Genomic DNA, 27511 nt, shown 5'->3' with positions numbered 1-27511 from the left:
GGCGTTAACCTCCAGCTTGCTTTATGGCTTTGTGCTCTGTTAGATAAATGAGACGTTTTCCTTTCATAGAGTTTAAAGAGAATAGTAAAGTGGTTTTCCTCTGCTGCCTGTGCTTGGGATGAGCTTTGCTATTCACTTAGATCTTTCACAGAGTCTTACTCGCTTCAGGAGCCTGTCAGTTCCTTCAGACTGACTTGTTTCTTCTCATGTGTTTCTGAATCCTTTTCCCCCCAGAGAGCACAGACGAGGGAGAGACGCTGACCGCTCGCTTGCTGGGACACAGGGAGGAGCTGATCCAGAGCGTGACACAGCTGAGCCCCATTGTAGAGTTCCTGGAGGCAGCAGAAGAGGGATTCCTGACTGCCTCGGAGAAGCGGGTAAAAAAATCTGAAATAAGGAGAATTCTGTGGGTGAGGCGGGGTGTGTGTGTGTCTGCAAGGCAACATCTTACTGCGTGGTTTGCCAAGTGATGTGCTGGCCTTGCCTGGCAATTTCACCTCCCTTTTGCGCAGCACGGACTGCACGTGGGTGTTGTTTCAGGTCCTTCTGTGCTGAACTGTGGGAACAGTGAAAGCTCAGCCGCAAAGGCAACCTCAAGACTGGGATGGACACTGCATGGTGCAGTGTTAGACTGCCCCTGCAAGCAGAGCCTGGGGCAGAGGAGGTGCCTGGTACTCCTCCTAGGCCCTGAAAATGCCTTTCTGTGAGCCTGGAGAAGGCTCTGTAGTGGAGTTTCAGCAGAACCACTGTGCTGCCTGCTTGCCAGTTACATCCTTCTGTATGTGGTCATCAGCTTACCTTTCAGCTAATTTTCCCAGCTTTAACTCCTGTTATGCAGTTGCCTGCAAGAGTATCACATCCACTGTTTGGGTTTTTTGTTTTTGATGTGTTGAATGCAGCAGTTGATGGGGAGGAATGTTGCTTTCCTGTAAGCAATTGCATTATTTATGCTGGTTTACAGAAGCCAAAAAGGACAAAATATTTTGTATAACCTGCTTTCCTTTGTGTTTTGGGGGGAGCTGGCTATGCCCTGCCTGTGCAGCTGAAACTCGCAGGGTGTGCCCCAGCATGCGGCGCTCAGTACACAGCTTGCAGACCTCCTGTCCTAGTTTGTCACATCAGTTAGTTCCCCTGATGCAGGATTATAGCTAGTGGAAGCACTGTTGTGCTCAGTGGCATGAATGATGTCTGCTTTCTGTCTGAGTGAGCCTGACCAGAGCCATGACAGGTGGGCTGAGAACCTCTGCCCGTCTCAAAAGTCCCTCAGTCGTGTCTTCCCCACTTGCGCGCAGCCCCTGACCAAGCAGAGCACCCCTCGGTACGGGCGCAGCTCGGTGCAGGAGGGCCTGGGAAGGTGCTGCCAACAGACACCTTGTCCTCACGGGCTAGGGTGGGACTGGCGGCTGATGAATTCTCCCCTCCGAATGTGACGTGGCTGAGCCTGGAATGGGGATGTGAGCGGAGAGAGCGAGAAGTGAATGCAGCAAGGGACTCGGCATCTGCTGCGGGTGTTGTGGCTGTCAGCAAGGACCCGCACAGGGGTGCCTGGAGCTGAACTCCTAGCCGGGAGAGCTGCATCAGCAGTGGGGAGATTAGGATTTTTCATATATGCCTGTTCATGTTGCAGTGCGGCCTTTCTTTTGAAGGCTGCACTTTTTCCCTGCATTCTTCTTTTTGTCTTCATGAAGTGCAGCCATTTTTTATCTTCCTTCCTGTTGAAAAAACCCAAACAAATCAACCACAAACCAAAACCATTCTGCTGTCATAATCCTGCCCCTCGGGCACAGGATCCAGCCTTTAATTGCATCATCATATACTATGGGACTCCAGCCTTGTTTGGTGAAGGGGTAGTGTTATTTGGTATTTCTTGTTATCCTCTTCAGTCACTCTATACTCCGTTTGCTGCAGAGCCTCCAAACCCTGCTCTGAATACAAAATCCTTCCCTTCTCTATGGGATTCCTTTGTGCTTTTGTTTTAGCCCCCAGTTCCCAGAAAATAACAAATGTATTTGGGGAGCACTCTGGTGAGGCTGGGTGCATTGCTCCTTCCCTGCTGTGGCACAGGAAAATAAGGTGGAAATTGCCAAGTGTAGATGGACCTTGGGGGAGGCTTCCCTTTTTTCAGGCTTTTCAGGGTTGTTTTTCAGGCTTGGTTTATTTGTTAACTTTTTTTTTGCCTCCAGACAAGTGGAGAAGTGCTTCATTATTTCAGAAGTTAAATTGATTAAAATAGTGGCCCTGTGGCATATGTGCAGTTGAGATCTCTGGTATCTCAGGCGTAGTACTGGGAAAATGAACGTGGAATTAGCAGCCACCTCTGAAGGTTTCATCTCACCTGATTCATCCAGCATCGCACAAGAGCTCTGGGTTGGCAGAGGTAGGATCTAGTTCTCAGAGGGCTCATAAAGATGAGGCTTTCCTTTTTCTTCTCACAGTCACTGCCTCATTAGCTACACAAGCACGAGTTTTATGTGTAGCAGCCTTTTTTCTAGGTAACTGGATTCTTTCTGTGCCTGGTTCGAGCTATGCATGGAGCAAGTCTGGTTTTCTTTGCTCGAAAACCAGTACGTGATGTGTTGTGAAGCCTCTGTAAATCCCTGTGTTTCAGAGGAACTTTTTACCTAGTGTTTATATTTCTTTGAGGTTTATCAGTGTAATGTGGGGTGATAGGGTGGAGGTTCTGGGCGATGGCTTGGATGCAGATTATCACTTTAAAGAAATAAACTTGGTGGATACAAAGGAGGGCAGGTAACCTCTCACGTGTGGTGTCCCGTGGCTTAGGTCGTTGTGGAGCTCAGAGCGACCGGTCCACAGTACTCTGGAGCATCAGAGTAGCTGGTAGAAAACGTCTGTGCTTTCCTTCTGTCCAGGCTGTCTTGTAGAAGAGTCTTGGTTATTGTGAGCTATGTGCTTTCCCTTCCCTTCAGCTTCAGGGCCTACACAGCTTGATGCTCAAACGAAGCTGCTTCAGAGCTAGGACAGGTAGCAGCAGCCACACAGGCAAGGTTACTGGCCGTTGCAGGAGCGGTCTTATCTGGACAGGCTGGGGGATGGAGAAGTCCCACTGCAAGCGGAATGGGGGGATGTTTTCCGACTGTCTCACCCAGTGTTGTCAATATGAGTCTCAAAATGCCAGTGCTGCATCTCCCACTGCAGGGACATCACTTCTGCACCTGTCGACGCTTGCCTGGGAGCAGCGGTAGGTTACAGCTTGAGCTCCCCCAAAGGATGCTGCTCTTGTACCCCTTTCTGTGTTCTCTTAAAAGAGGACTTCAGACTGAGTGATCCAGAGTCAGCTCAGCGTGAATTAGATGGGAGGATATGTCAACAGGTTCACTAACAGAGTTTTGGCTATAAAAGGACAGATTTTTAGAAATGAAACTAGTTAATGAGATCAGCTGCTCCTAAGAGCGTGGGAGGAGCTGTTGGATTAGTTTCTTTTATGTTAAAGGTAGGAAAACTGTCTGAAGTTTGCATCCTGAATGAGAGAGAATTCGTATGACAGGTTACAGACCTGAGTGAATTAATAACTTGAGGAAGAGTATTAAGACCTGCAAGGAATGGCTGAAATGTCCGACAGGCAAAGCAAGGTACTTCAGAGGTATGAAGAGAGTCCTGTGGTACGTCAGGCTGCTGGGCATCACAGCCTATATTGAGGCAAGCAGCAAACGTTTGTCTGATCAAGTAAAGAAAAAGAATAATGAGAAGAGATGACCCTCAAACTCATGGCTGAGACTAGGGACAAGTCCAGGAGAGACGCGGAAACAGGAATTTCCTGCAGCTGAAGTGAAACCACAACTCAAAGGGCATCCCCCAGCAGACTGGAGGAGCTGACACATGTGGCTGTGAGAGTGACAGCAAGGTTTATTGCTGTATTTTTCAGGTTGAGAGTGTCCCTACAATTGCTGACCAGGACAGACATGCGGGAGAGGGAAGCAGTGATGCAGGAAGCCGTCTCTGAGTGCACAGGAATGTGTGTTGGGACAGGCTGGAGGGTGCACGTTGCTGAAGCACTGTCTGTAAGCAAAAAAAAGGGGATTAAAATGCAGCAAAGGGTGTTCAAGTAAATTGTTTCTGCCTGACCTGGAATCTTTATATGATGAGATAAAAATGGGTTTTTCTGCCTCGATCTAGACTTGAGCAAAGCATTTGAATTTCATGTGAGGAAACTGTTAAACTAGAGGAAGCAGTGATATTAAAAAAGGATGTATCTTATCGGGAGATGACTACAGATTGTGCTGAAGGCAGCACTGGTGGGTTGGAGCAAGGTTACCAGTGGGATTCTTGGCACTTGCTTAATATTAACACTAATGTTATTGACACAAAAATATCAAAGCATGCTTAGCAAAACTTGCTGATGAGCAAAACTGGGATCTTTTGTCCGCACAGAGGAGGATCTGCAAGAGGGAGAAGAACTACACGGCTGGAGAACTAAGTAGTGAGAATCGAATGACGTGGTAGTATAAAGCGAAGGGCATGCATTTAGATGCAGCAACGAGAACTAAGAGTTAAGACCTCGTCTGAAATTTCTCTGTGCAGTTCCAGTCTTGTTCAAAAAAGATGAATTTGTGTTGAAGCAGAGAGAGATCTGCAGTCATAGGATCAGGGGAGTGGGGAAGCTGTTTTACAAGAGGAGCTGCTTATTTAGACAGAGAAATGAAGACTGAGAGGGAATATGATCGTGCTCTTATAAAGAAATTGGAGAGAAAGGGTAGGGTAAACACCTCAGAGAGTTTAGAAGAGATTTTTAAGCTAAAAGATAACGTTGGCACATGCACAAATGGGTATACACTGGCCATGAATAAATTTAAGCAGAAAATTAGAAGAATCAACAGGGGAATGAGACTGTAGAAGAGCTTTCCAACCAGGGAAAGGGAGCAAAATCGTAACTAGTTTTAGGACAGACCTTAATAATTTTATTAATGGGACCGTGTAGTGGAGCGCTTATGACAGCGGGGACTGGGCTGGTGCCCTACGGAGTTTCTGCCAGTCCTACATTTCAAATGCTTAGGAATGCAGTGTTTGCAGAGAGAAGGCCAACCTCTATTTGTCATCTGGCTTTCCCTTGTAGGAGCCTTGTAGGTATTATACAGGCATACTAGAGCTTTTCCAAGCTACAGTGATTGCATCTCACATAAGGGATGTCTCATGTGGCCTCACCATAGAAATAATCATTCAATTAATAGGATGCTTATTTAAATAACAAGAGTATTTTTTTCCCCTCTCCATCCCTGTCTTTCAATGACAAGCAGAAAAATGGGGGAGACAAGGAGAAAGAGACTGGCAATTTAAAATGTATTTGCTAAAAATACTAAATGAAATATTCTCTTGAATCCTGTCTGTAAGCCTCTTTTGTTGTTGTTCTTGTTGTTTCCTTTGAAAAAAACCGGTTTTTTTTGCTTGTCAGCCACTTCCAAGAGCTAGACTTGGTGGAAGAACCCACCAGGGTAGTTTTCAAGGTGACACATCAGATATACCTGGGACGTGTTTAGCTGCTCCTGTAACTAGCACCCTGTAACATCTCCCAGTTAATCTAATTAGTGCAAGCAGTGAATATGGATTTATTGCAGTACTGTGCACTGTGATACTCTTACTGTTTCTCTGATCTCTCTTCCTATACAGGAGTCTGTAGGAGGCTCTTACAAACAGGTTCTTGGCTGTTTCTGTGTTGCAGGTGGTTTTGGATTGCTGTGAAAGCAGCTCTCAGAGAGAAGCCATGGACAATCTGCTCAGGAAGGTGGATGAAGAGAAAACCCTGAAAGCAGAAAGTTTGGTCAAACTTCTGGGGGCTGTGAAAGCATCATTCCCTGGTCTCCACCTTCTGCTAGACAACTTGATGACAACAGCAAATGTCTCTGATGGCAAAGGTATGGGTACACTAAACTTCAGAGCCTGGGGGCTCAGTCCAGGGAGTTCCACAAGTGCAAGGTCCTGCCCCTGGGGAGGAACAACACCCCGCACCAGCACAGGCTGGGGGGGACCTGCTGGAGAGCGGCTCTGCTGAGAAGGACCTGGCGATGCTGGGGGGCAGCGAGGTGACCCTGAGCCAGCACCGGGCCCTTGGGGCCAAGGGGGCCAGCGGTGTCCTGGGCTGCATGAAAAGGAATGTGGCCAGTAGATCAAGAGAGGTTATCCTCCCCCTCTGCTCTGCCCAGTGAGGCCACATCTGGGGTGCTGCGTCCAGTTCTGGGCCCCCCAGTTCAGGAAGGGCAGGGAACTGCTTGCGCAAGTCCAGCAGAGAGCTACGGAGATGCTCAGGGGCCTGGAGCATTTCCCTTGTGAGGAGAGGCTGAGAGACCTGGGCTTGTTCAGCCTGGAGAAGAGAAGGCTGAGGGGGGATCTCATCGATGCTTATAAATATCTGAAGGGTGGGTGTCAGGAGGATGGGACTGGCCTCTTTTCAGTGGTGCCCAACGCCAGGCCAAGGGGCAACGGGCACAAGGTGGAACACGGGAAGTTCCACCTGAACATGAGGACAAACCCCTTCCCTGTGCGGGTGCCAGAGCAGGGGCACAGGCTGCCCAGAGAGGCTGTGGGGTCCCTTCCCTGAAGACATTCACCCCCCGCCTGGATGCGGTCCTGTGCCCCTGCTCTGGGTGTGCCTGCTCCAGCAGGGGGTGGGACGGGATGATCTCCAGAGGTCCCTTCCAACCCCTAACATTCTGTGATTCTGTGAGTTGCCAGGAATTTTGGGTGCTTGTCTGGACTTCAGCGTGCTCTTACAATCTTACTTTCATGTAGAGGAATGGGATGGCCACTTCATACAAACAAAAATGGCCTGGGAGCACTAGGGTGGGAGGACGCTCCAGCAAGAAGGCCCCTTCTTTTCAATGAAATGAGCAGTGTTAGGCAGAAGCCTGTTGGGCTCCTTCCTTGACTTTGACACTGATAGGGTAGAAACTATGATGTCATATCTGGAAAAGAGGAGAACTGTTCCCTGCAGCGCCAAATTACTGCTTAGTTTTGAGTCACTTAAAAGCAGCAGCATGTGTCTCCATAATAAATAGAACGATTTTCACATAATAAATTTCATAGGTGAAGACGTCTTTAACAGCTGGTCTATAGGTGACTTGACTCGTGGTACTTGCTGGCTTTGAAAGCAAATACCTAGAACTTCCCCAAAGTCATAGATGTATGGACATTAAATACAGGCAACGTCTTACGTGGCTACTGTCTTTGTGAATTCCTTGTTATTGAGAGATTGTGGGAAAATTCGGTTGGTTTAGTTGATTTATCTCCTCTCCTAAATCCAGGTGGTGTTTCTGCACGTCATGGTCACGGACTTGTGGTCTCCTCTGTGGAGCATAGTGCACTGATGGGAGTCTCACACTTAGTGTCCCATTAGACATCCTTACTTTGGACAGCTAGTCCCCTCCTTTCTTCTGTTTTTGTGGGTTTTATTGTTTATTGCCTGCCTATCGTAGTTCAGGGACTTGTGAGCCCTTATCTTCCAACTGGTGGGACAGCCTTCCGAGTTTGAGGGGTTTAGGCACACCCCTCTGATTTGGATAGAGAGGCAAATTTCACCGGATCTGAAGTCACGTAAAAATTAAAAACTAAATTAACATGCAGTGAAATGTAAATGAATGTTTAATAGAAAGCAAAACTGAGCTCATAATGCTGATAATTTCCTCTGTAGCAAACATTCCCGACAGGCAGCTTGCTTTGTCATTTGTTAAGCATGATTGCTTTCTTGAAACACCAGACTCCCAACATGGTTAATTATCCAGTGGTAATACCCATTCCAAGGAGGAGCATTCCTTAATTACATAGAGCTGAATCTCCTCAAATTGCAGCTTGAACAAACAGAAGCACAAATATTTCTTATAGTGGAAATGAAGAGGGAGGGAATGATTTGAGCCACTGACGGCAGCCTTTGATGTCCCGCGCTGCCCTGCTAACAGACTGGAGAATGTCTTGTGCAGTGGTGCAGGGCACGCTCTGGTTATGGAGCTCACCTGGCAGCAGAACTGAGGGGGACATTCGTAGCTCACATGTATAATAAAATCAGAAATATTCCAATGGGAGAAAGGGGAAAATACTTTTATCTGTAAGCCATCCCCTGATCCATGTGAAGCACATCCAAGTTATACCTAAACCCCGCAGAGCTTGATGACGTTCCCTTAGCGTTGCTGGGGAGTAGACGCGTGTCTCCAAGAAGTCTTTGCCCAGGGAGTTTTTCATATTAGCTCAGAAATCTTCAACCGATTAATCCCACAGCCTGCCATTGCTGCCTCCATCATCCTGGAGAGCTTTCTCTTCTCACCCGCGCTGGGTGTCTTCTGGGTCCCAGAGGTGTATTTCCTTTTCACCAAGCTGTGTGTATTTAGCTGCTTTTCTCCCAGGTAGTGCTGTGCTAGATTGTTCTGTTTGGTACTGAATGAAAATGGTTAAAAGACCTAAGCATACAAACAAAAAACACGACAGATGTCTTGGATGAACCGTAGTTTTTGTTTTGGTTTCTCCTACAGAAGTATAACTCTTGATCTTCTCCAATTTAATAACACCAACAGTGAAAAAAGTCTTTTTTGGATTCATCTATTTGGCAATTTCCAGTTTTATTTGTCAACTCATCTGGCAGCAAGTACAGTCATATATTGCTTTCAGTACACAGTATATTTTGTCCAAGACTCTTCATTATCCTGAATAAACACTGATGCTCTTTCTTAAGTCCATTGTGTCCTGATACTGGGGTGTCTCTAAAGGGTTGTGGTGTTACTCCAGGGTCATCGTTTCTCAGATTCATCAGGGCGCACCTCAGCAGACCCAGCTCAGAATTAGATACAGGAGGAGGAAGGAATGAAGTTAAAGTTGCATTTGGTTTTTGCTCTAAGGGAGAGAAGAGGGTGTTACTACTGCATTGCAATCGCAAGTCTGGTTTGTGTTCCCTTAACCTTTTCACCAAAGACAACTCAGCCCGCTCAGTTCTTGATTTCCTTGGGCCATCTGGGTGTTTGTAAGATGTTAGTGTGTTTGGCAGTTATACACTGCTGAGACAGCGTGTTGCAGAGCTCCTTCGTGGTGGAGTGGATCAAAGACTCTCACTTACAGACCTCTTTCAATGAAACTACAGTTAGGAGTCAGGAATGGGGCCTCCTTGATTCCAGAAGAGGCTGCTGAACATCTCAAGGTGGTGTCTTCACAGACAAGGCCCCATGTTTACCTGCTGAATGTGGCTGAAAACTGAGACTTTCTTCTTCTGGGCTTAGACCAGGACTGGGGCTTAGGAGGCATTTGGGTGCCAGAGATCTGTTTCTGTAGGCACATATGAGCGGAGGGTGTTCTGTGTTGTCTTTGATTTGGAGAAGTTTTGATTTGTCATGTACATCCTCTGCTTGAAGGTGAATCCAAGTGTCCTGAGTGTTAGTGACCCAGTGAGAACTGGCTGCCTTGGCCTTTTCAGTCCCCCCTAGCTCTGAAGCCCTTTGGGAAAGTGCTGCAAGCTGAGCTGTTCTTATTTTCATTCACTTGCATTCAGCCAAATGGAGCCCAGAGGATTATGGAGCCAAACTGTTGAGACGATACCGAGAAGACTTAGTGGAGCTCCTCACAGACACCCAGACACTGCTGCAGGGCATCTCTGCTGCACAGAGCCTGGCTCCTGCTGAGAGAGAGGTAAGCCTGGCTCCTGCTGAGACAGACATGTGCAAGCAGATACTGAGCTTTAATCCCCATCTGGGATTCCTGTCAAGCCCTGAGGACTTGATTTACTACCTGTCCTGGCTTGGTTTGGGGCCGTCCTCCAGCAGTATTCGGTTTAATGATTCCTTAGCATTCCATAGTGGGAGTGAAGCAGGTAACGTGTATGAAGCTGAAGGCTGGCAAGTTAGAGTGGCTGATTTGGGCACTGGGAGATGCTGAGCTTCGGAGTGAGTCGAGCAAATGGCTCATGTTTAGGTGAAGGGCTGGGCTTCAAAGCAGTCACTGCTTGGGTTGCACCATGAGCCAGGTCTTCAGCAGGGTAGAAGTAGGGGAAGGCTGGGTCTGGGGCGAGCAATGGTCATGGCTAAGCATGATGCAGGGCAGATGTGACAGGGTCCCTTCTTAGTGCCTCACTGTGGGTCTTTCCAAGGCGATGGAGCAGGTTGTGAAGCGTGAGGCTGGCGGTTTCGCCTCCCTTGTGTCAGCGGCGCTGGAGGAGCAGTCTCTGTCGGTCTCTGCTGTTTGGCAGCTGCTGCTGGCTGTGCAGGAACCTGCACCACTAAACCTGCTCATGGAGGAGATCCGGAAACAGCCTGGAGCAGAGTTTTTCTTCCAAGCAGGTAACGGCCTTGTTGTTCCCCCATGCTCTCCCTGAGCTTCTCCCACTGCTGGCAGGAGCTGCTTTCTAACTCTTCGCCCTCTCCCCGGGCAAGAACCTCTTTTCCCCCAGTGAGTCTCAACACCCATGTTGTTGGTTAAACAGTGGATTGGTTAGAAAAGCACATCTGTCCACTAGTGTGGCTGCTTTGCTTGTGGCTCTGTGCCTTCAGGTTTTGTAACGAGCAAACCTTTTGAGAGCTGGTCATCATCCTGTGCTTATAACCAGCTGGAGGCCCTTTGGACTGAAAGCACAGGTTTCATTGGAGGTCTGTGTGCAGCCATCACCGTGTCCTCCCCAGAGCCTTGGCCTCTGGCTTTGAGTTCTTCTACTTCAAAACCTGAACTCTGCTTTTCCCCACAAAATCGTTGCCAAAATCTCATGCAAGCGCTCGGGTTGGTGGCCTTGTGGGGCAGGAGAGGTTGGCTGTACAGAGGCCAGCTCTGTGTGTTGGCCTTGTGGGTACAAAGCTGGGGTTCACCTGCCTGCAGTCAGATGCCTGTGGTGTAGCTGCCTCTATCCAAACTCCTCTTATCCATCCCCTCTGTGCTCAGCCTGGAGAAACCAGCACTTCTGGCACATGATGCATCCTGCTGCTTTTTATGTGGCTGTCCTTAGATGAGGCAAATTTTGCTTAGAAATGCCTGTTTCCCTGCAAGAGGCAGAATGGGATGTCTGTAGTTGGGGGAGAGAAGAAATCCTGTGTCTTGGGAGAATCATGCCTGCCTTTTGAGGTTGTCAGTGTCTCCTTCAGCAGTGTGCTTTGGACAACCTGATTTTCTCACCCAAAGTTGGACAAGCAGTGAGAAGTGAGGTCTGCTAGGGTTTTGTGCTGGATGTCAGTGCTGCAATTAGTATAACCACACCTTGCCTGCAGTTGTTCGCTGTCCTATGCCCTAAAGAAGTCACTCCTACTGTTAACAGCTCAGCTTCAGGAGTGGGCTGGACAAAGCTAAGCGAAGTTAAGGCCTTCGGATTCTCCTTAGGGTTTGTGTTTTAAATACCTTTATTTTTTATTTTCATCTTCAGTGGCCACCAGCAAGAGCACAGCCATTGAGATCATCCTGCGGCACAGCAAGCTGATCTCGGAGGCCATCCAGCAGAAAGCGGACCAGGAGGGCTTGGCTCCGGGGGAGGCAGGACTCACAGAAGCAGTAAAAGAGGTATGAGGGGATGCTGGATGCTCTCGGAGCCGGTATCGTTCGGGGCTCACAGGGTGGGCAGGCCCTAAGTGCACTGAAATCAAGGCATGTTACTTAGGTTGGGGAAGCCATCCAAAGGTGGAGGTGCTCCTCTCTGAAGTGAGAGTTTGGTGGGTGTTTTATATAAATTCTGCAGCAGTTTTTAGGTAAAAGAAATTACCGGTGAGATTCTCAGTGAAAATGTTGGTATTCAAACACAGCAAAACTGTTTCAGCTCTGCAAGGGTGCTGAAGGCATAGAGAAAGCAGAGCTGCCAGGGAGTGGTTTTACATTTGAATTGGCTGTTCCAGGACACATGAGAATGAAAGGCTCCCAGAAAATGCATTGAGGATGCCAGAACTGTCTAGTGTCCCAGGGTGCCTTGCCTGTTTTCCCTTTGACAAGGAAAATCAACTGTGTTAGTAACAAGCTGGCCTTTTCCACTAAGCAGGCTGTGGTTGCTCATTCCTGCTCTGGTTAGCTGCTGTTGGACATCTCAAAGGGTGGGGTATGTGTGGGCACGCAGAGATCCTCGCCTTGGTTCTCCTTGCAGTGGCTGGCTGAAGCAGGTTTGGGTTTGGAAGGGAGAGAAAAGCCTGGAGACAGTTCTGTATGAAACCCAGGTTTATGAGTTAGGTAAGCTTGTAATGCTGTAAGGCATTGAGGAACTGCTCTTTCAGTGGAAAGGTGGTTTTAAGTGAGCTCATACCAAAACAAAGTCTGAGAATTTAATTTAATTTGTTGTAACTTTTTTTTTAATCCTGAAATTCTCTCAGCTCATGCACATATATCAGTGGAGGGGCAAAGACATGGGAAAGGGATTTTTTTTTTTTTCCTGGTTTCTCAAAGCAGGTTCCCAGCAGTAGAGATGAAGCAAAGAGGATGTGCCCTCACTCCGAGACCGTCCCGACCTTTCACAGCCCAAAATTTCTGTGATGTGATGTTTTCTTCTTACCTCTCCAGCTACTGAGTATTTCTGCTCAGAAGGAAAGTTCAGAGGCCTCCTTGAAAGCAGCTCTGAGCACAGCCCAGGAGAAGTCTGTCGCAGCCATCAAGATCTGTCAGCTGCTGTGCAATGTCCATGAGTCCTTCCCGGGCCTGCAGCCAGTGATGCAGGAGCTGGGGCACGTGGGTAAGAAAAGCACAGGCTTTCATCCTTCTGTGATGTTTTACACACGGCTGTGGGAGTCTTTGGTGGTCTGGTAGTGGACCTCGGTGTCCGGGTGGCCTGAGGTCATTTCACAGAACTACCCCCGGCCAGATGTCGGGGTTGTACTTGCAGGAGGATTCGCAGGGGTGACCTCTGGATCCAGGCGCTGGAGTGTGCGTTTCTCCTGCTGGTAAAATGCACCGTATGAAAGTTTTGTCTGTTATGAGGGTTGTAGAGACTGTAACTGACCCCATGCTGGTATTCCTTAACTGTGTTTGCGTTTCTCCACCCCAGCCCTTGCTCTGGATGCATTTAAGCAGCTTAGTTATGCAATTTGTATCTAGATTCGCTTATTTTTTCAGAATTATTACCCTTAAGCTATGGGATTTCTTTGACTCTTCCTGTACTGTTGGATCTGTATGAATTTGGACTTATATTACAGTCCCTTGACTTTATACGTGTATGTGTGGATACTTCACAAGCTGACTGCAGGAAGGTCGCATCGCAGCGCATGTCTTGCGTGAAGATGACCGTCATGGCGCAGTTTGTAGTCCCAGACTACTCTCTGAGTTAATTTTCTTGTAGTGCCTTAATTTGGTCTTGCTATGTATATGCTTTACAGAGCAAATGATCCCCTGGGAAGGTTCCGCAGCAGTAGCGGAATGTTACATACGATACTAGCTTGGCAAAGGTATGAACAAAACATATGCAGATAGCAATTTGGTGAATTCCAGAAACAAATGCATAGCAATAACCATGTGTGTGTGAGACCCTGCCCTGAGCTGCGGGATGCTTCCCAGCTGAGCCGAATTGTATCTCTGCATCCGTCATTTGAAGGAATAATGCTTAACAGAATTTGGTGCTTTAATGAAAAAGATAACAGAGGGCCAGGAAGCTAACTGCAGGTTTGCATTCTCTTGAAAAGGATGCAAATGTGACTGACTTATTCTGTTTGCTCACGTACTTTTTTATAGCATCGTGTTTCCCAGTGCATCCAGATTCTTTGGGCTGCAGAGTCCACTGGGATGTACACAGTGTGATTTTTATCCAAGCACAGGTGCTGGTTCAGCTCAATCCATCCCTATTTACTGGTGGTGCCAGAGCTGCTTAGCTTAGATGCAGTGTGGAAATACTAGCATATTGCTAGGGGGTTAGAGTAAGCAGCTTGTTATCAACATCTTGTCTTTTTTTTAGGGGTAGAAGGTTTAATTGCTTTGTCTAAAAATTGGGTGAGGGCCATGATTGGTCTTTACGAATGAACACAAGCTCATGGCATTGGCACTTGCCATCGTTTCGTGTTTGACAGTGGGAGGCGAAGCCAGTGTTCCCCGCGTGCTGGGAAGGGGCAGAGAGTGGCATTGCCCCTTGTCACTCTGTACCCTGGGTTTGTTCTCGTGCAGCGAGGGAGTGTTGTTGGGGAGGCAGATGGGACTGGGTGACTGGGAGCGGTGCGTGTGTAGAAGCCGCCGAGGACCTGGATTACTGCTGTAGCCGTAGGGCTCAGAGGATGATCACACACGCTCTGTTCCTGCTTCCTGACTCAGTGGCCTTAGAGTCCTCGATTGTAGATCTGCTATTCATGCCCAGCTCAGATCTAGGTCCTCTCTTCTAACTCAGGCAAGATCTGCCACCAGTCCAGTTGGCTTTTTCACCTGGTCATGGCTCTGATGAGGGTTTCCAGAGAAAAGGTGATTCCTTCTTGTCTGCCATTCCTTCTCTGTCTCCTGACGCTGCGTGTACTCGCCCCACTCCCCTTGACCCTCTCTGACCGTGGGGTGTGCCAGGGCTGGTGCCCTGGTGGCTCTGGAAGAAGTGCGCCAACAAAAATTGCCTGTGCCTGTGAACGTGCAGCCCACCTTAGCTCCTGGACACCTCACAGCGCTTACCAGCGAAGGGACCTGGGGAGCCAGCTAGATTGCTCTGGCAGATGCCTGCTTCTCTGGCACCAATATCAGAGAGCAGACTGCTGTTACTAAGTGTCTTTGCAAGGCTTCAAGCCAAGCTCGAGACAAAATGAAGCAAGAAGCAACATCAAAAACAAGAGCCCTGGAAAAACGGTATTCACTTGGCAAAAACATATATTCTGTATAAAATGTTCAGAGGAGGATTGCCAGTTACCAGCTCCTTTGCGGCATTCTACAGATCTTTACACTGCACTTCCATATCTTAATTTCCAGGCCAGTCTCCTCAGCTCTGATATCACTGCTTACCAGCCCTGTATGTTGCAGGTGGCTTTATGGATCAATAACCATGTGGCTCTTGGCATGAGATGTGAGTGATAACTGCCGGCCTCATGTTTGAGGGATGTGAGCTTCCTCTTGAAACAGAGGAGATCTTACATTTCTGAACAACATATGTGCCGCATGGAGATGCGTACAGTTTGCATTTCCACTTGAAAGCAACAGTTTCTACATCTCTACTGGGGAAAAAAATATTCTGATACTTAATTTAGGTGAGCTGAAACACTTGGAAAGCACCAGGCATCCCTGTGGAGGAAACTGTCTGCGTCCATCCCCAACCACGCTCAGCATCATCAAAGTAATGGGTTGGTTTCTTTGCTGGAGATACAATGCGAAATCTGTTGGCTTCTCCTTGGGTCCCTTCTGTAGTCGGAGCACTTTCACTGTTGGCAGCTAGTGCTTGCAAGGATGAGGTTTGGCTCTTCCAGCCAGCTCCATAACCTCAGCTTTAGCCAGCTGCTTTCCAGGTCTCCGTACAGTCACTTCTTGGGAGATCATGTTTGTCAAGATATGCCTCACTTTCAGATCTCAGAAATATGTCAAGAGCTCCAGCAAAAAGGCTTTTCCTCTGCATAGTCTTGTGTTTAAAAAAGACAGATAACATCTAACTTAGGCCTGAGTCAGCCCCTGGAATTGTTAAACTGTAGGGTATGCAGGCAAAATGCCATTGTCCCCTGTGAAGATTCTGTATTAGAAACCACCATGTGTGTTAGCAACTATCGGAGTGACCTTCGAGATGCGAAGGGGTAGGTGGAATTCTCTTCCAGCTTAAGCTGAAGAAGTGAGAGGTGGGGGGGTCATAGACCAAGAGATCTTCTGCTTCCAGAGTCTAATATCTGTCATGAATTGCAGGGAGGGCAGAGCAGCCACCAGGATTACAGACTCTGCAGACCACTTACAAAAGAGAAAGAGAACTCTGTATGAAATACACTGTAACTACCAGCAGGGCTTTTCTTCCAGTGCCGAATGTCTTTGCCACCAGAGACTGGAAAGTGGTGCGAAGACCAGAGTCCCAGAGGACCCCGCAGTCAGGCGTTTATGTCTGGGCCTTTCTGGTGTATGTTTACCCTCAGGCTCTGTCGGCTCCCAGGAGGCTCAGCCAGGGGCACGGCTAAGGCATGCTAAGCTCCTACCCCTCAGACTTGATGTTCAATCACTTCTCCAGTCTGCTCGTTTCTCACGAGAGCACTCAGGTTCACCTCTAAGCTTCCTGCATCTCCTAGGGTGGAAGGTGTCTGGGTAACACCTGTTACTTGACACTGCTCTAATGAGGTATAAAACGTTGTCTTCACCCATAGGAGAGGTTCTGGGAGACACCCTGGCTGCCAAGCGAAAAGGAATTGCTGTCCTGCTGTAGCAGTGCCACGTGTCCCCTCTCCTCTTCAGGCAGCAGCCTGGAAGTTAAAGAAACCTGCAAGTTCAACAACCTGACACCTGATCTTACCGCCACATCAGCTTTGCATAGTGCAGTTTAGCATGTCTCCTGTTCTCCTGTCTCATGGTAGCCAGACTTTGAAAGCCTTTTGAGGGTGTATTCCATCATGAGGCAAGGTTTCTCCTGCCATCCAGGATGTATGTATTTCGCTGACACAGGACTGCAGGGTGTGGGTACCTAGCCATTGATTTCACGTGAGCTGCTTCAGCTTTGTTTCAAAACTGTTCTCTGGAGGTAGTAGCATCCCCCTGAGGATGGAGGGTTGTTCCTGGAGCCCCTTTATGCATTTCCTGCTGAAGGTGGACTGAAGTTGAGAGCTCCCCCTACCACTGCAGTCTTGTGCTGTTGTCTAGGATAAAGGTTTGTAATCCTGAACAGCATCTTCACAGGCATAAGAGCAGGAGGACTATGAGCCAGCTCTTGGTGCACTGGGGTCCGTGGCAAAACTCCTCTTGACTTCATCTGACTCAGCTTATACCCCTGCTGCCATGGCCCTTCTAGTCATTTCCAGTCCTGGTTTCCTTAGCGCTTACATCTTCATCCACATTCACCCTGCCCAGCAAGATGACTCTTTTTGACGTTCAATGTTTCTGGATACTTCTTCACTTGGGTCAGAAATTCTGACAGTGTTGGTTGTGGGGACATGGGAAGAGACCTTAAGAGGTGAAAGGTGTGTGGTGCCATCCTGACAGAGCAGGACAAACTGGAAACCAGTCTTCCAGTCCGTTTTTCTCCCTTGATGTGTTCACAGGTCCGTGGATCAGCACCTGACATCTCAAGATTTCCAGTTCTCTTGGAATATGTCATCTGCTTTCTAGGTGGCTGGAAATCCGGGGCAGTAGTGCTGTGCAGGGAAGACGCTTTGCTGAGCTCTTCCCATAGTGAGGAAGGCAGAAATGAAGTTTTGTGAGCACAGGCTGAATTTCCCGTGCATTGGCAAAAGGAGAAGTCTGCACTGGTTTCCATGGCCACTCAGTTGCATGGTTCTCATTATAGCAAAGAAGCCAAATATATCTGTTTGTATTCTGATTTCTTCCATACGTTCGTTCCCTGTGGGTCTCTTCTGTAGACTGAGATCCTAGGTGAATCTTCCAGCTTGTGCTTTTTGAGATGACGGTGTTACAGGGACTCAGAAGAGCATTAGACTTTGTAAGAAGTGAATGTAATGAGCACTTTAAAATACCTCAGGGCCCTAACCAGAAGACTCAAAAGTATCATAGCAATATTATCTGTTCCCTTTCAAAGAGCTTGTGTTTGGGAAGTGTTCCTGAGATTTCTTGTAATTAATGGCTGGATATCCACTCTCAGTGGCAGGGTTAGTATCATACCTGAGGCTCAGATCTTCAAGCATTTAAGTACAGCCCAAACTTCACCTGTCTGAGCAGGAGGCAGATGCTTGGAAGCAACAGTTGTTATTGTTTGAGGAGGAAGCTCTTTGGAAAATCTGGCCCTGGCTCTCGGCATCCTATCCAGACCCTGGTATGTGTGGGTGGGGAAACTCAGGGACCACTCTTTAATGCATTGTACCATGCATGGCCACGGCCGCTTTTCGGCAGAGCCATGTGCCACTGTTGGGATGGGCCAGCGTGTCCGATGTTTGTCTGTCCTTGCTGTGCAGGGACAACTGCCTGTTCAGGAGATGGGAGACCGAGGGGCTGGTGCCCGGTCCTGCTGGTCACCACCGAAGCAGGAATTGCTATTTCCACAGGTCTCTTGACTGAGGGAAGTGGGGAGAAGCCTGGGATCAGGAAGTGGAAGGTGAACAGTGAATCCCAAGTTGAAGCTCTGGACAAAGATGAGGACAAGGTGGGAGGTGTCAGTGCCAAGGAGCCGAAGGAACCCCAAGAAAAAGCTGCTACCAAGAAGAGTTTTGTCTGCAAAGCCTGCGACAAGACCTTCCACTTTTACTGCCGCCTGAAAGTGCACATGAAACGTTGTCGGGTGGCCAGAGGAAAGCAAATCCAGTGTAAGGAGTGCAGCGAGGTCAAATCAACGAAGAAGGAGCTGGAGAAGCATCAGCTGGAGGTCCATGGCATGGTGGGGACGGCCAAGAAGAAGAAGAAGAGGCTCCCTGTGGCATGCGACATCTGTGGCCGAGAGTTTGCTCATGCCTCAGGTAGGGATAGTGGGAGCAGGGGTGTTTGGACGGAAGTCTGGACAATATAATAAAGCATTAGTCTCAAATGTTCTCCTCCTCCTCCCTGGAGCTCTGTGAACGTTGTGTGTGGGAAACGTGGCTCAGCTCATTTCTCCTGCCCCACTGAGCACAACCGCTTTCTGATTAGTTCTTCCCTAATTGGTTTTCCACATGGCTCATCAAGGAAAAATGGGGCTACTGGCAAATTTAAAAGCTTCCAAAAATAATCAAGCTGTTCCAGTTCTGCGGCTGGTTTAGCAGGACAAATAAGAGGAGTTGAGTCTCTTTGCCTTCCCTGTGGCAGCTCACGATATCCTGGTGGACCCCCAGTGTTGCAGGTGGGCTGGTGGGCCTCTGGGCTGGTGGGCCTCTGGGCTGGGTGGAGCGGTGCCTCTGCAGCAGGGTTGGGCAGGGCTGGTACGGGGTACCACCAATGCCACCTCAGTGGCCTGCCTCCCCAGGGATGCAGTACCACAAGCTGACGGAGCATTTCGATGAGAAGCCCTTCTCCTGCGAGGAGTGCGGGGCCAAGTTTGCGGCCAACTCCACGCTGAAGAACCACCTGCGGCTGCACACGGGGGACCGGCCCTTCATGTGCAAGCACTGCCTGATGACCTTCATGCAGGCCTCAGCCCTCGCCTACCACACCAAGAAGAAGCACGCCGAGGGTGAGCCTTCCCTGCGGGAGCCTGGCTGTGGCCTTGGCTTGCTCCATCCACCCCTCCCTGCCCTGTTCCTCCATCTGCCTCCTGGCCTCTTCCCCATCCTTTGGGGGAGCCCTGAGCAGCAGGCGGTTCCCAGATCTCCTTCACCCACATGGATTTGTTTGCAGTTCCCCACTCAGCCTTCCCCCCATCCCCTTTTCCAGGTTCTCCTATTAGCTGCCCAGTTAGCAGTTTGCTGTCCATTACGGGGATCTTCCTTTTCCTCCGGCATCCTTGTTTTTCTCCTGAGTAGCTCTATCCCCTCACATCTGGACTCCTGCAGTGTGTCCTCCTCCCTCTGGTTAACCTGCTTTCTCCTGTACTTCCCTCTGGCTGAATTTCACATTGATTTTTATGCCAGTGCTGCTTCTGCTCCTGCACCCAGCCCCTTCCACTACCAGGGCATGAGTATGTCACAGACAGGCACTTAATTTTGAACACGACGCGCCAGCGTGTAGACCCTCCAGAAGTGTGTAGTACCTCCAGATACTTGAGGTCTTTAGTACTTTAATACTCCTTGTGCAGGTGTGGTTTTCTCCAGCACCTCTAGGACCTTTTTTAACCCTGTGCTGAGGTGCTCTGGCTACCCCAGGAAAGCCTGTCTACTCTACAGTCTCTTACATCTCCCTTTGAAACAAGGCATAGTCCAGAGAGAGCTCCTGTCCTGTCAGGTGCAGGCTCTCACCCTGGCTGTCACTGCAGGGAAGATGTACGCCTGCCAGTACTGCGATGCCGTGTTTGCCCAGTCCATCGAGCTGTCGCGCCATGTCCGGACTCACACGGGGGACAAGCCGTACGTCTGCCGGGAGTGTGGGAAGGGCTTTCGCCAGGCCAATGGGCTCTCCATCCACCTCCGGACCTTTCACAGTGAGTGTGGCCAGCTGCCTCCCCGACTTGGGCAGTCGAGCCTGCAAGACACAGCTTCTGCGGGGTCATGGCAGACCCATCCGTGCCAGCAGAGGCTTGCACAGGTGTTACTGGTGCCCGCAAGCTGCCTTGGTCTCATGGTGCGGTTTTTACCTCCCAAGAAAAGCAAGACTCTTCAGTGATTTGATGCTGTGGGTAGGGTTATCCCAAAGAAAATGGCAGGGCTGGCTTCCAGCAAACAGCAAGCTGCTGGGAACCTTCCGTCAGAAGCTGTAGGTGAGCAGGAGCAGCAACGTTGGTACTCAAAGCCAAAACTCCAGTGCTAGTTTTTTCTAGGAAATAACATGCTTTTATTTTCCTTTTCTTTCCTCCCTCTGTGAATTCTCCTCTTAATTGTTTTCTTTTTTTCCTTGATTTCTTTGTCCCCTGTGGTTCTTGTTGCATTTCTGGGCCGCAGACATCGAAGATCCCTATGACTGCAAGAAGTGCCGGATGAGCTTTGCTACCCTGCAGGAGCACCGCAAGCATGTCCATGAAGCCCACTCCCGGGAGTACCACCCCTGCCCTACCTGCTCTAAAGTCTTCAGCGCCCCGTCGCTCCTGGAACGCCACATGGTGACCCACGTCGGAGGAAAGCCCTTCAGCTGTGACATCTGTGACAAAGCTTACCAGGTGAGCTGCTGCAGCAAAGGTTCAGTCTCGTGCGCTGGAGGTTGCCCTTTAACCACTGTTTGGTCCTTATCATTGCAGCAGTTGTCAGGGTTATGGTATCACAACCGGACCCACCACCCTGATGTCTTTGCAGCTCAGAATCACCGCTCCTCCAAGTTCTCCTCCCTGCAGTGCAGCTCCTGTGACAAAACCTTCTCCAGCACTGCTGCTCACCGAAAGCACGTCAAGGCAGAGCACACAGGTAACAGCCCATTTGTTAGCAAACAAAAACATGGGGTGGCTGCTGGGAGAGGCGTACTAATAACTGATAGGATGGGGTTGTGCACCCCGTTTACCTGCAAATCGTGGTAGATTCTTTGTATCCTGTAGCAGTCTCTTCTGGCAAGTCTCCACTCAGCATCTTGCAGCTCACTGGCTCTTGGCCTCTCCTTTTCCTGCCTTATCTCCCAGAAGCTCCTCATGTCTGTATGTGTGTGGTGTTGCTGAAATATTAACAGAGCTCTGGTCCAGAAGGTCTCTTGTAGAAGACCTTGGGCGCTCACTTTTCTGTTCTTGGCTTGGTTTGCAGATGTGAAGTTCCACGAGTGCGAGACGTGCAAGGAGCTCTTCCCCACGCCGGCGCTGCTGCAGGTCCACGTGAAGTGCAGGCACTCAGGTCTGTTACATTTACTGCTGTTGACGTTAACCTTGTGAGCAATGACTGCTCCTCTGTGAGTGATGTCTAAGCTGTAGGTGGGAGAGTGAAGATGGATGTGGTAAGGAAGCAGAGTGTGAGGAAACAGAAAATACGGATGAACTGGAAAGACACTGGTTTTGTTCAGGCTGGGACATGTTTGTTAAGCTACTGGAGCCAAGGAGGGATCTGGATTTGCTTGTTACAGCAGAGAAGAGTGCTAAGTGAAGGTGAGGAGATGTGAGCACAGAGAAATGAGGAACTGAACCCCAAACGTTGGGGTTTGTGGAGGATAGAATTAGTGGGAGACTGAAGAAAAAGGGAGTTTAGCACCAGAAAAATCAGAGAGGGACCTGGGCTTGGGGAGACCACATCAGGGCCCTTTGGCAAGTGTGCAGGCCGAAGCAAGGCTGTGAGGGCAGAGTGAACTGGCAGACCAGACTACTACGAAAGGTGGGTCCCCAGGGCTGTGCATGGCATAGCAGGAGAGGAGATGGATCAGGAGATGTTGGAGCGGGCAGCCAACAGCAGCCTGAAGAGTGAGGAAGGAGATCTGGACATATCTCTGAGGGGAGAGAGCCCCTGGGGTGGATAATGGGTTTGCAGTAGCTGAATCAGGAGGTGCGAGGCAGGCCAACAAGGAGCAGTGCCGGATGGTGCAAGGGATCAGGGAGAAGGGATGTTTGTGAGAAGGGGCAGATGCAGCTACAGTCATACACCAACCTGGTTTCTGAACGCTGGTGCTGCAGGGAGCTAGAGCCGAAACAATTGTGAACAGGCGCAAACTGACAGACAGTGGTGTAGCCGGGAGAAGGGACACTGGCACGTGCTGTGCCCTGAGTCCCTGGTGGGTTTCAGCCCTGCACGTCCTGGCCATTTGCAGCTCCCTGTGCCCTTGGGCTGGCCCTGGCCGTCGCAGCCCAGGCTCAGGGCAGTACTTCTCCCCTCAGGCTCTCAGCCATTTCGCTGCCTGTACTGCTCAGCATCCTTCCGCTTCCCAGGGGCCCTGCAGAACCATGTCACCACCGAACACTTCAATCAGACAGAGAACACCTTCACCTGTGAGCTCTGTGGGGAGCTCTTCCCTTCCCAGGGTGAGCTGGAGGGTCACTACAGTGCTGAGCATCCCAAGGTGGTCTTCTCCCAAGCCACCACGGCCCAGATTGTGCAGGTAAACACTGCTCTGTGATACAGCCCCGTGATTGTTCATCCATCCTTCTGCTCCAACCCTCTTATTCTTCCCAAATCCACCCTGTGGCTCCTGTCACCCCTTCTGCTCCCTGATTCCTCCTTCTTAGAGGGGTCCAGGATGCAAGCCCCCAGCCCACAGTGCTCTGGGGTTTCTGTGCTAGTGCAAGGTGGGTTTGCTGGAGGGGAAGCAGCTCAGTCCTGGTTTTCAGGAGCCAAGGAGGAGGGACTGACAGTGGGTGCACAGGTGTCTGGTTCCTCAGAGGCTATTAAAACCCAGATGACATACCCCATGAGATTATAGCTGTTTTGTTGGAGGCCAAATGCTAGGCTTGAACCCAGACTCTTTCTCTTCAGTATCTCAGCCATCAGTGGAGAGCAGCTCCTTAGATGAGGGAGCCCAGTGTGCAGGATTCCATGGGCTGGCATTCCTCCAGTGGATAATCACAGTGTGTTTATTGTCTACGACTGCTTGTGGAGATAAATTACAGCAATTTTGTGGAAAGAAATATTTAAATTACTCTCCTGTCTTCTCTTTTACATCACTGGTGTGCATGGTAACTGCAGACCTCTGGCATGAAGCTAAACGTTATTACCAGAGCTGAGGCTGGGAAAGATGTGGGTAGCAAAGTGATTGTAGGGAAGGTGGTGCTGTAAGTGTCTGATTCTCAGGTCATCTTCCACGCAGGTGATTCAGACATCAGAGCAAGGAGGAGCAGAGCACATCATCTCTTTTGATGAGGCCCAACTCGCTGGCTCCCAAGTTTTTGTTACATTGCCCGAATCCCAGGTGAGCCAAGCTGGCTCCGAGCTGGTGGCAGTGACCATGGAGGACTTGTTTGACGACAAAGTCACTCTGATTTGTGAAGAAACCAAGTGAGAGGGAGCAGCAGCCCACACGTGGCACCTGATATCCGCTGGACTGACTCAGGAGCTGTACCTCATCGTGCTGCTCTAGCAGGGAGATTCAGGCTTTTGTTGGGAAAGCAACCCAGGTATGTCATGCTGCAAAAGAAATGGCATGCAGCAAGCACGGCGTGGCCAAGGACAGGAGAGGTTTGTAGGTGTTCACAAGGGCCTGGGAAGTTTCCCTGCAGTCAGCAGCTGCCAGCTCGGGTGAGCTGGACCACCCATCCCTGCTGGCTCAAGAGAAATAAAGACGCAGAGGAAAAGATGGGAATTGGGTATGTTCATGTGTGTTCATCCTCTGCTGTGAACAGTGGGAGGGGTTGGAGACTAGTGCAGGGCAGAGCTGGGGTGGTATGGGTGTGTGAAACCAAAGGAAAAGCTGTCCTGAGAATCTGGGGTGGAGATTTTTATGGCTGAATTACTGATGTGCTTGCAGATATCTGCTACTCTGCAGGGTGAGTAAGGGCTGCTTTGTTTCTTCTCTTGCTCTCCCCCGTGCCATTGTGCTGCCTGGTGTGCCAGCTAGAAAAGTCCTCCAGCGCAGAGCTGACATTTGAGCGTCTCTGCTTGAGCAGAGGCTTCTTGGGAGTTGTGCTAAATGGCTTTGGAGCTGTTTAGGTAATACCTTGTGTAGCATGGGTCTGTTCCCATCCATGGTTTTGCTGTGGCTGTCCACTACGAAGAAGAGTCACAGGCAGTTCTGGGCATCCCCATCCTCTCGATGAGCAAAGAGCCGTGAGATCTCCCACCCCACCCCTAATTCACCGAGGACATGCTGAAGCTGCTGCCTCTGAGAAAGGAGAAGGAGCTGTGCCTGCGTGCCAGGGCCCCTTGGTACTGGTATCGGTGGATTGGCACGAACGCAGGTATTTCTGTCTGAGCGTGCAGTTGCTGCTGTGACTGCACGAAGCCGTTCCCGTGGCACACGGGGCACTGCTTTGTACACTGCCTTCAGATACCTGACTTAAAATTTGCTTCTCCGGTACCAGCACGACGCAACAGCTTCATTGCAGCACACTGGCCCCTTTAAGGCTAAATTTCGTAAAGCTTTTTTATCTGTGGTTTCCTAAAATATAATCTGATAATTAATGGTTTGCTGAATCCATTATGAAGTGCAGTTAGATAGATGCAGGGTTCCTGTGGCTCCGAGGGGACTGGTAGCATTTATCTTCCTTTCCCTCATGCCAAAGGGTTGAACTCTGCCGCTGCGATATTTACATGCGGAGCGGTGATCCCCGACGCATCTCGCAGCCTGAGACCCTGCGGTGAGCAGTGCCTGCTTTATCATGCTGCCCAGAGCCACGGGAGTGCAGGAGATGGAACAGATGGGAGTTTTCCAGCAGCATCTTGTGCTGGCTGCTCGCAGCCACCAGGCAGAGGTGGTTGCACAGGACGTGCCAGGGTGGTTGTGCCAGTGAGATAGTTCATCATTCCTGACACAACCTGGAGAGAAGAAGGGAACAGCAATGGGTGCCCCCAGGAGAGGGGCTTCGTGGAGCTAATGTTCTGCATGGCATTTCTTGTGTGTGTGTGGCAGCAAGTGTGTGATCCTGTTGAGGTGTCGCACGTACTGAAGTGCTCCCAGCTTCCTCTTCCTTGGTTGCATGCAGTTTGTCCCCCCAGGCTTTGTGGTGACGGTGAATGGAGGAAGCATGAGGTTAAGTTGGCACTGAATCCAGGAATGACCAGGAGATGGTGCTCAAGATCTTGAGGATCAGAGCTAATGGCCAGGTGCCTCTGCAGCTTTGCTGAAGCTCCTCTTAGCCTTCCCAGGTTTTGCTTCTGGGCTGGCAAGCGTGGAGAGCCCTTGAGCCGCTGCCAAACTGAAGGACAATTCCAAGCCCTGGACAGGACACCTCCAAACCCTGGATATCGCCGCTTAAAGAAGAGCCTGAAACTGGGCTGTGGCCACCTGTGGAGAGAGTAAAGTACATCTGTTACTGAGGTGGAGCAGCAAAAAAGCCTGGGATCCCTCGCGGCCAGGAGGAGGGCAGAGGGGGAACTGCTGGAGACAATCCTGCGCCTGCCTGGACACAGAGGAGCGGTGCATGGTGCTTAGGCTGAGTGCAGGGATAGTGACAGAACAAGCAAGTACATCTTGATGGTCTCAGAGCAGATGTGTTGGGAAGTAAGCGGTGGATTTGGTCCCACAGGCTGGTGGAGATGGAACCTGTTCCCCCTTTTCTGGCTTTGGGGGGGCTGGGAGCTGTGGAAATCCTGCTCAGGCTGTGTGAGCACTCTGGAGTAGGGGATGAATTGTCCAGGCGGTGCTTTGCAGATGTCCTAGCCTTCATTTGGGAGCCAATATCTGCAGGAGCCCTAGATGAAGCTGATCTCCCTTTGTTCCTGAAGAACTCGTGAGACAGAGTAAAGGTTTAGCAGGATCTGGGGAGAAGTTGCCTATTTATAACCCTCTCATAAGGCAGAGGGAGCTTAGCTAGGGAAGAGCATGCAAATGATGCATTTCGGCTCTGATCCATTTGGTCCCTGTTGACCAAGTGTTGTCACAGCTGAAGGGGGATGGTGTAGATCACACATCAGGAGCTGTTCAGGCTCACGTCTCCTGTTTAGGGCCATCTCTCCTGCCTTTGTGCCCTGCAAGAGCCTGCATGGAGGTATCCTCGGCAGAGTCCTGCCAGCGGTATACACCCAGTGAGAGCTCTGCATCTGTACACAGCCTGTCAAGCATCTCCCGTACCATTATGAGGAGGTAATAACTCAGATCCCCCCGTTCCTGTTCCTTCTTGATGGGTGAAATGTGCACGTCAGAGGGAATTGCCGTGTTAGCAGCACCTATGTCCTACCCGGAAGGAAGATGCATTTCCCGGGCATATCCTGGTCTGGCGTGCACAGCGCTGAAGGAGCTGATCACTAGTGATTTCTTGTTACGCTGCATATTTTTTTTTTTTCCCTCTGTAAAAATAAAACATTGAAAATGAAAGATGTAGCTGCATATTGTCGTGTAAAGCAATTGATTTGAAGGGAAAAAACCCTTAATTCTGAAAACGTGATTTTTGCAGGTCTGTTCCCCGGTGCGGGATACGCACTGGGTTGTGTGGGGTCCTGTGCCCCTCTTCCCCTCAGCGCCATCCTCTGCAAGGGAGCGGAGGGGCTATTGCAGATCGGGCTGGAGCACGGGACCGCCCTCCCCTTCACGGGGTCCTGTTGCAGGTGCCAGAGGCTTTTGGAAAAAGGGCAGAGTGCCTGTAAGGCAAGCCTGGGGAATAATGTCCCACGGAGGAATGTATATCTCCATGCATTAACTGATCTATAAATCATTAATGGGTGCATTTAGGGTGCAGGGCTAAACCTGGCCTGTTCACTGAAGGATCCTTTGGAAAAAGGCGGGGTGCCGCTGGTTACAGCAAGAGCTATGAGGAGCCCTCGCTCGGCACTTCCCAATGCAAAGTGTAATTTTGCAGCCCCAAGGTGTTAATTTGACATAGTATACACAAATTCTGTGATGTGGGCTTTGGTTTTGGGGAATGGTTGGTTGGGTTTTTTTGGTTTTGGGGGTTTTTTTGTGTGTGTGGTTTGTTTTGGGCGGTTTGTTTTTGTTTTGTTTGTTTGTTTTTTCCCGTTTTGTTTTTTGTTTTCTTTTTTAATCCAGCCCGTGTGTGGTTAGGTGCAAAGATGATGCTGCCTTGCCCAGGAGCGAGGGGTGAATGTGGTGAGGGCTCAGGCATTGTTTGAAGCCTCTCCAGGAGGAGAGGAGGAGGAGAGAAGGTACTAGCAGTCTGAAAACCCTCTGTGCGAGTCAGGCAAACCCCGGCAGCCCCAGCGCCCCGGCTGATGCTGATGTCTTGGCAGATTTTGTTATCGGTCTGGCAGGCTGCGGGCACGGCCCCAGTACATTCAAGCACTGGAAAAAGGAAGCGACGTTTTCAACGGCCTCCAGCTCAGCAAAGGCTGGACGAGCAGCGTTTTGCAGGGCAGAGACGAGATGCTTCAGCAGCCAGAGGGAATTGCCTCTCCCGAATATTGGTGGCGTGCTGCAGACGGTGAGAGCTGAGGTGCTTCCCTGAGAGGTGGGCTCAATAACCTTTTGTAATGGG

General features: G+C 49.9%; 1 protein-coding gene across 7 annotated transcripts in view; it reads left to right on the top strand.

Annotated features, from left to right (window-relative positions):
* The window catches only part of ZBTB40 (zinc finger and BTB domain containing 40), a 43040-nt gene extending 16643 nt beyond the window's left edge, over nucleotides 1–26397 (top strand). For 2 of the 7 annotated variants that reach the window (XM_075114090.1, XM_075114089.1), the window contains exons 5-18: nucleotides 235–377; nucleotides 5675–5867; nucleotides 9479–9615; nucleotides 10073–10262; nucleotides 11330–11463; nucleotides 12445–12613; nucleotides 18015–18422; nucleotides 18905–19111; nucleotides 19850–20014; nucleotides 20472–20686; nucleotides 20765–20927; nucleotides 21255–21341; nucleotides 22310–22530; nucleotides 23236–26397. In XM_075114090.1, the coding sequence (XP_074970191.1) occupies nucleotides 235–377; nucleotides 5675–5867; nucleotides 9479–9615; nucleotides 10073–10262; nucleotides 11330–11463; nucleotides 12445–12613; nucleotides 18015–18422; nucleotides 18905–19111; nucleotides 19850–20014; nucleotides 20472–20686; nucleotides 20765–20927; nucleotides 21255–21341; nucleotides 22310–22530; nucleotides 23236–23427 (2624 nt within the window). In that variant the 3' untranslated portion in view covers nucleotides 23428–26397. Of the gene's footprint in view, nucleotides 1–234; nucleotides 378–5674; nucleotides 5868–9478; nucleotides 9616–10072; nucleotides 10263–11329; nucleotides 11464–12444; nucleotides 12614–18014; nucleotides 18423–18904; nucleotides 19112–19849; nucleotides 20015–20471; nucleotides 20687–20764; nucleotides 20928–21254; nucleotides 21342–22309; nucleotides 22531–22904; nucleotides 23194–23235 lie in introns of those variants that run through there. The other 5 variants (XR_012663737.1, XM_075114091.1, XM_075114092.1 and 2 more) reach the window with 5 other exon arrangements.
* Nucleotides 26398–27511: the final 1114 nt, after the last annotated feature.

Source organism: Phalacrocorax aristotelis, chromosome 19 (assembly GCF_949628215.1).
Source record: "Phalacrocorax aristotelis chromosome 19, bGulAri2.1, whole genome shotgun sequence".
Classification (NCBI taxonomy): Eukaryota; Metazoa; Chordata; class Aves; order Suliformes; family Phalacrocoracidae; genus Phalacrocorax; species Phalacrocorax aristotelis.
This window is presented reverse-complemented; position numbering and strand designations above follow the sequence as displayed.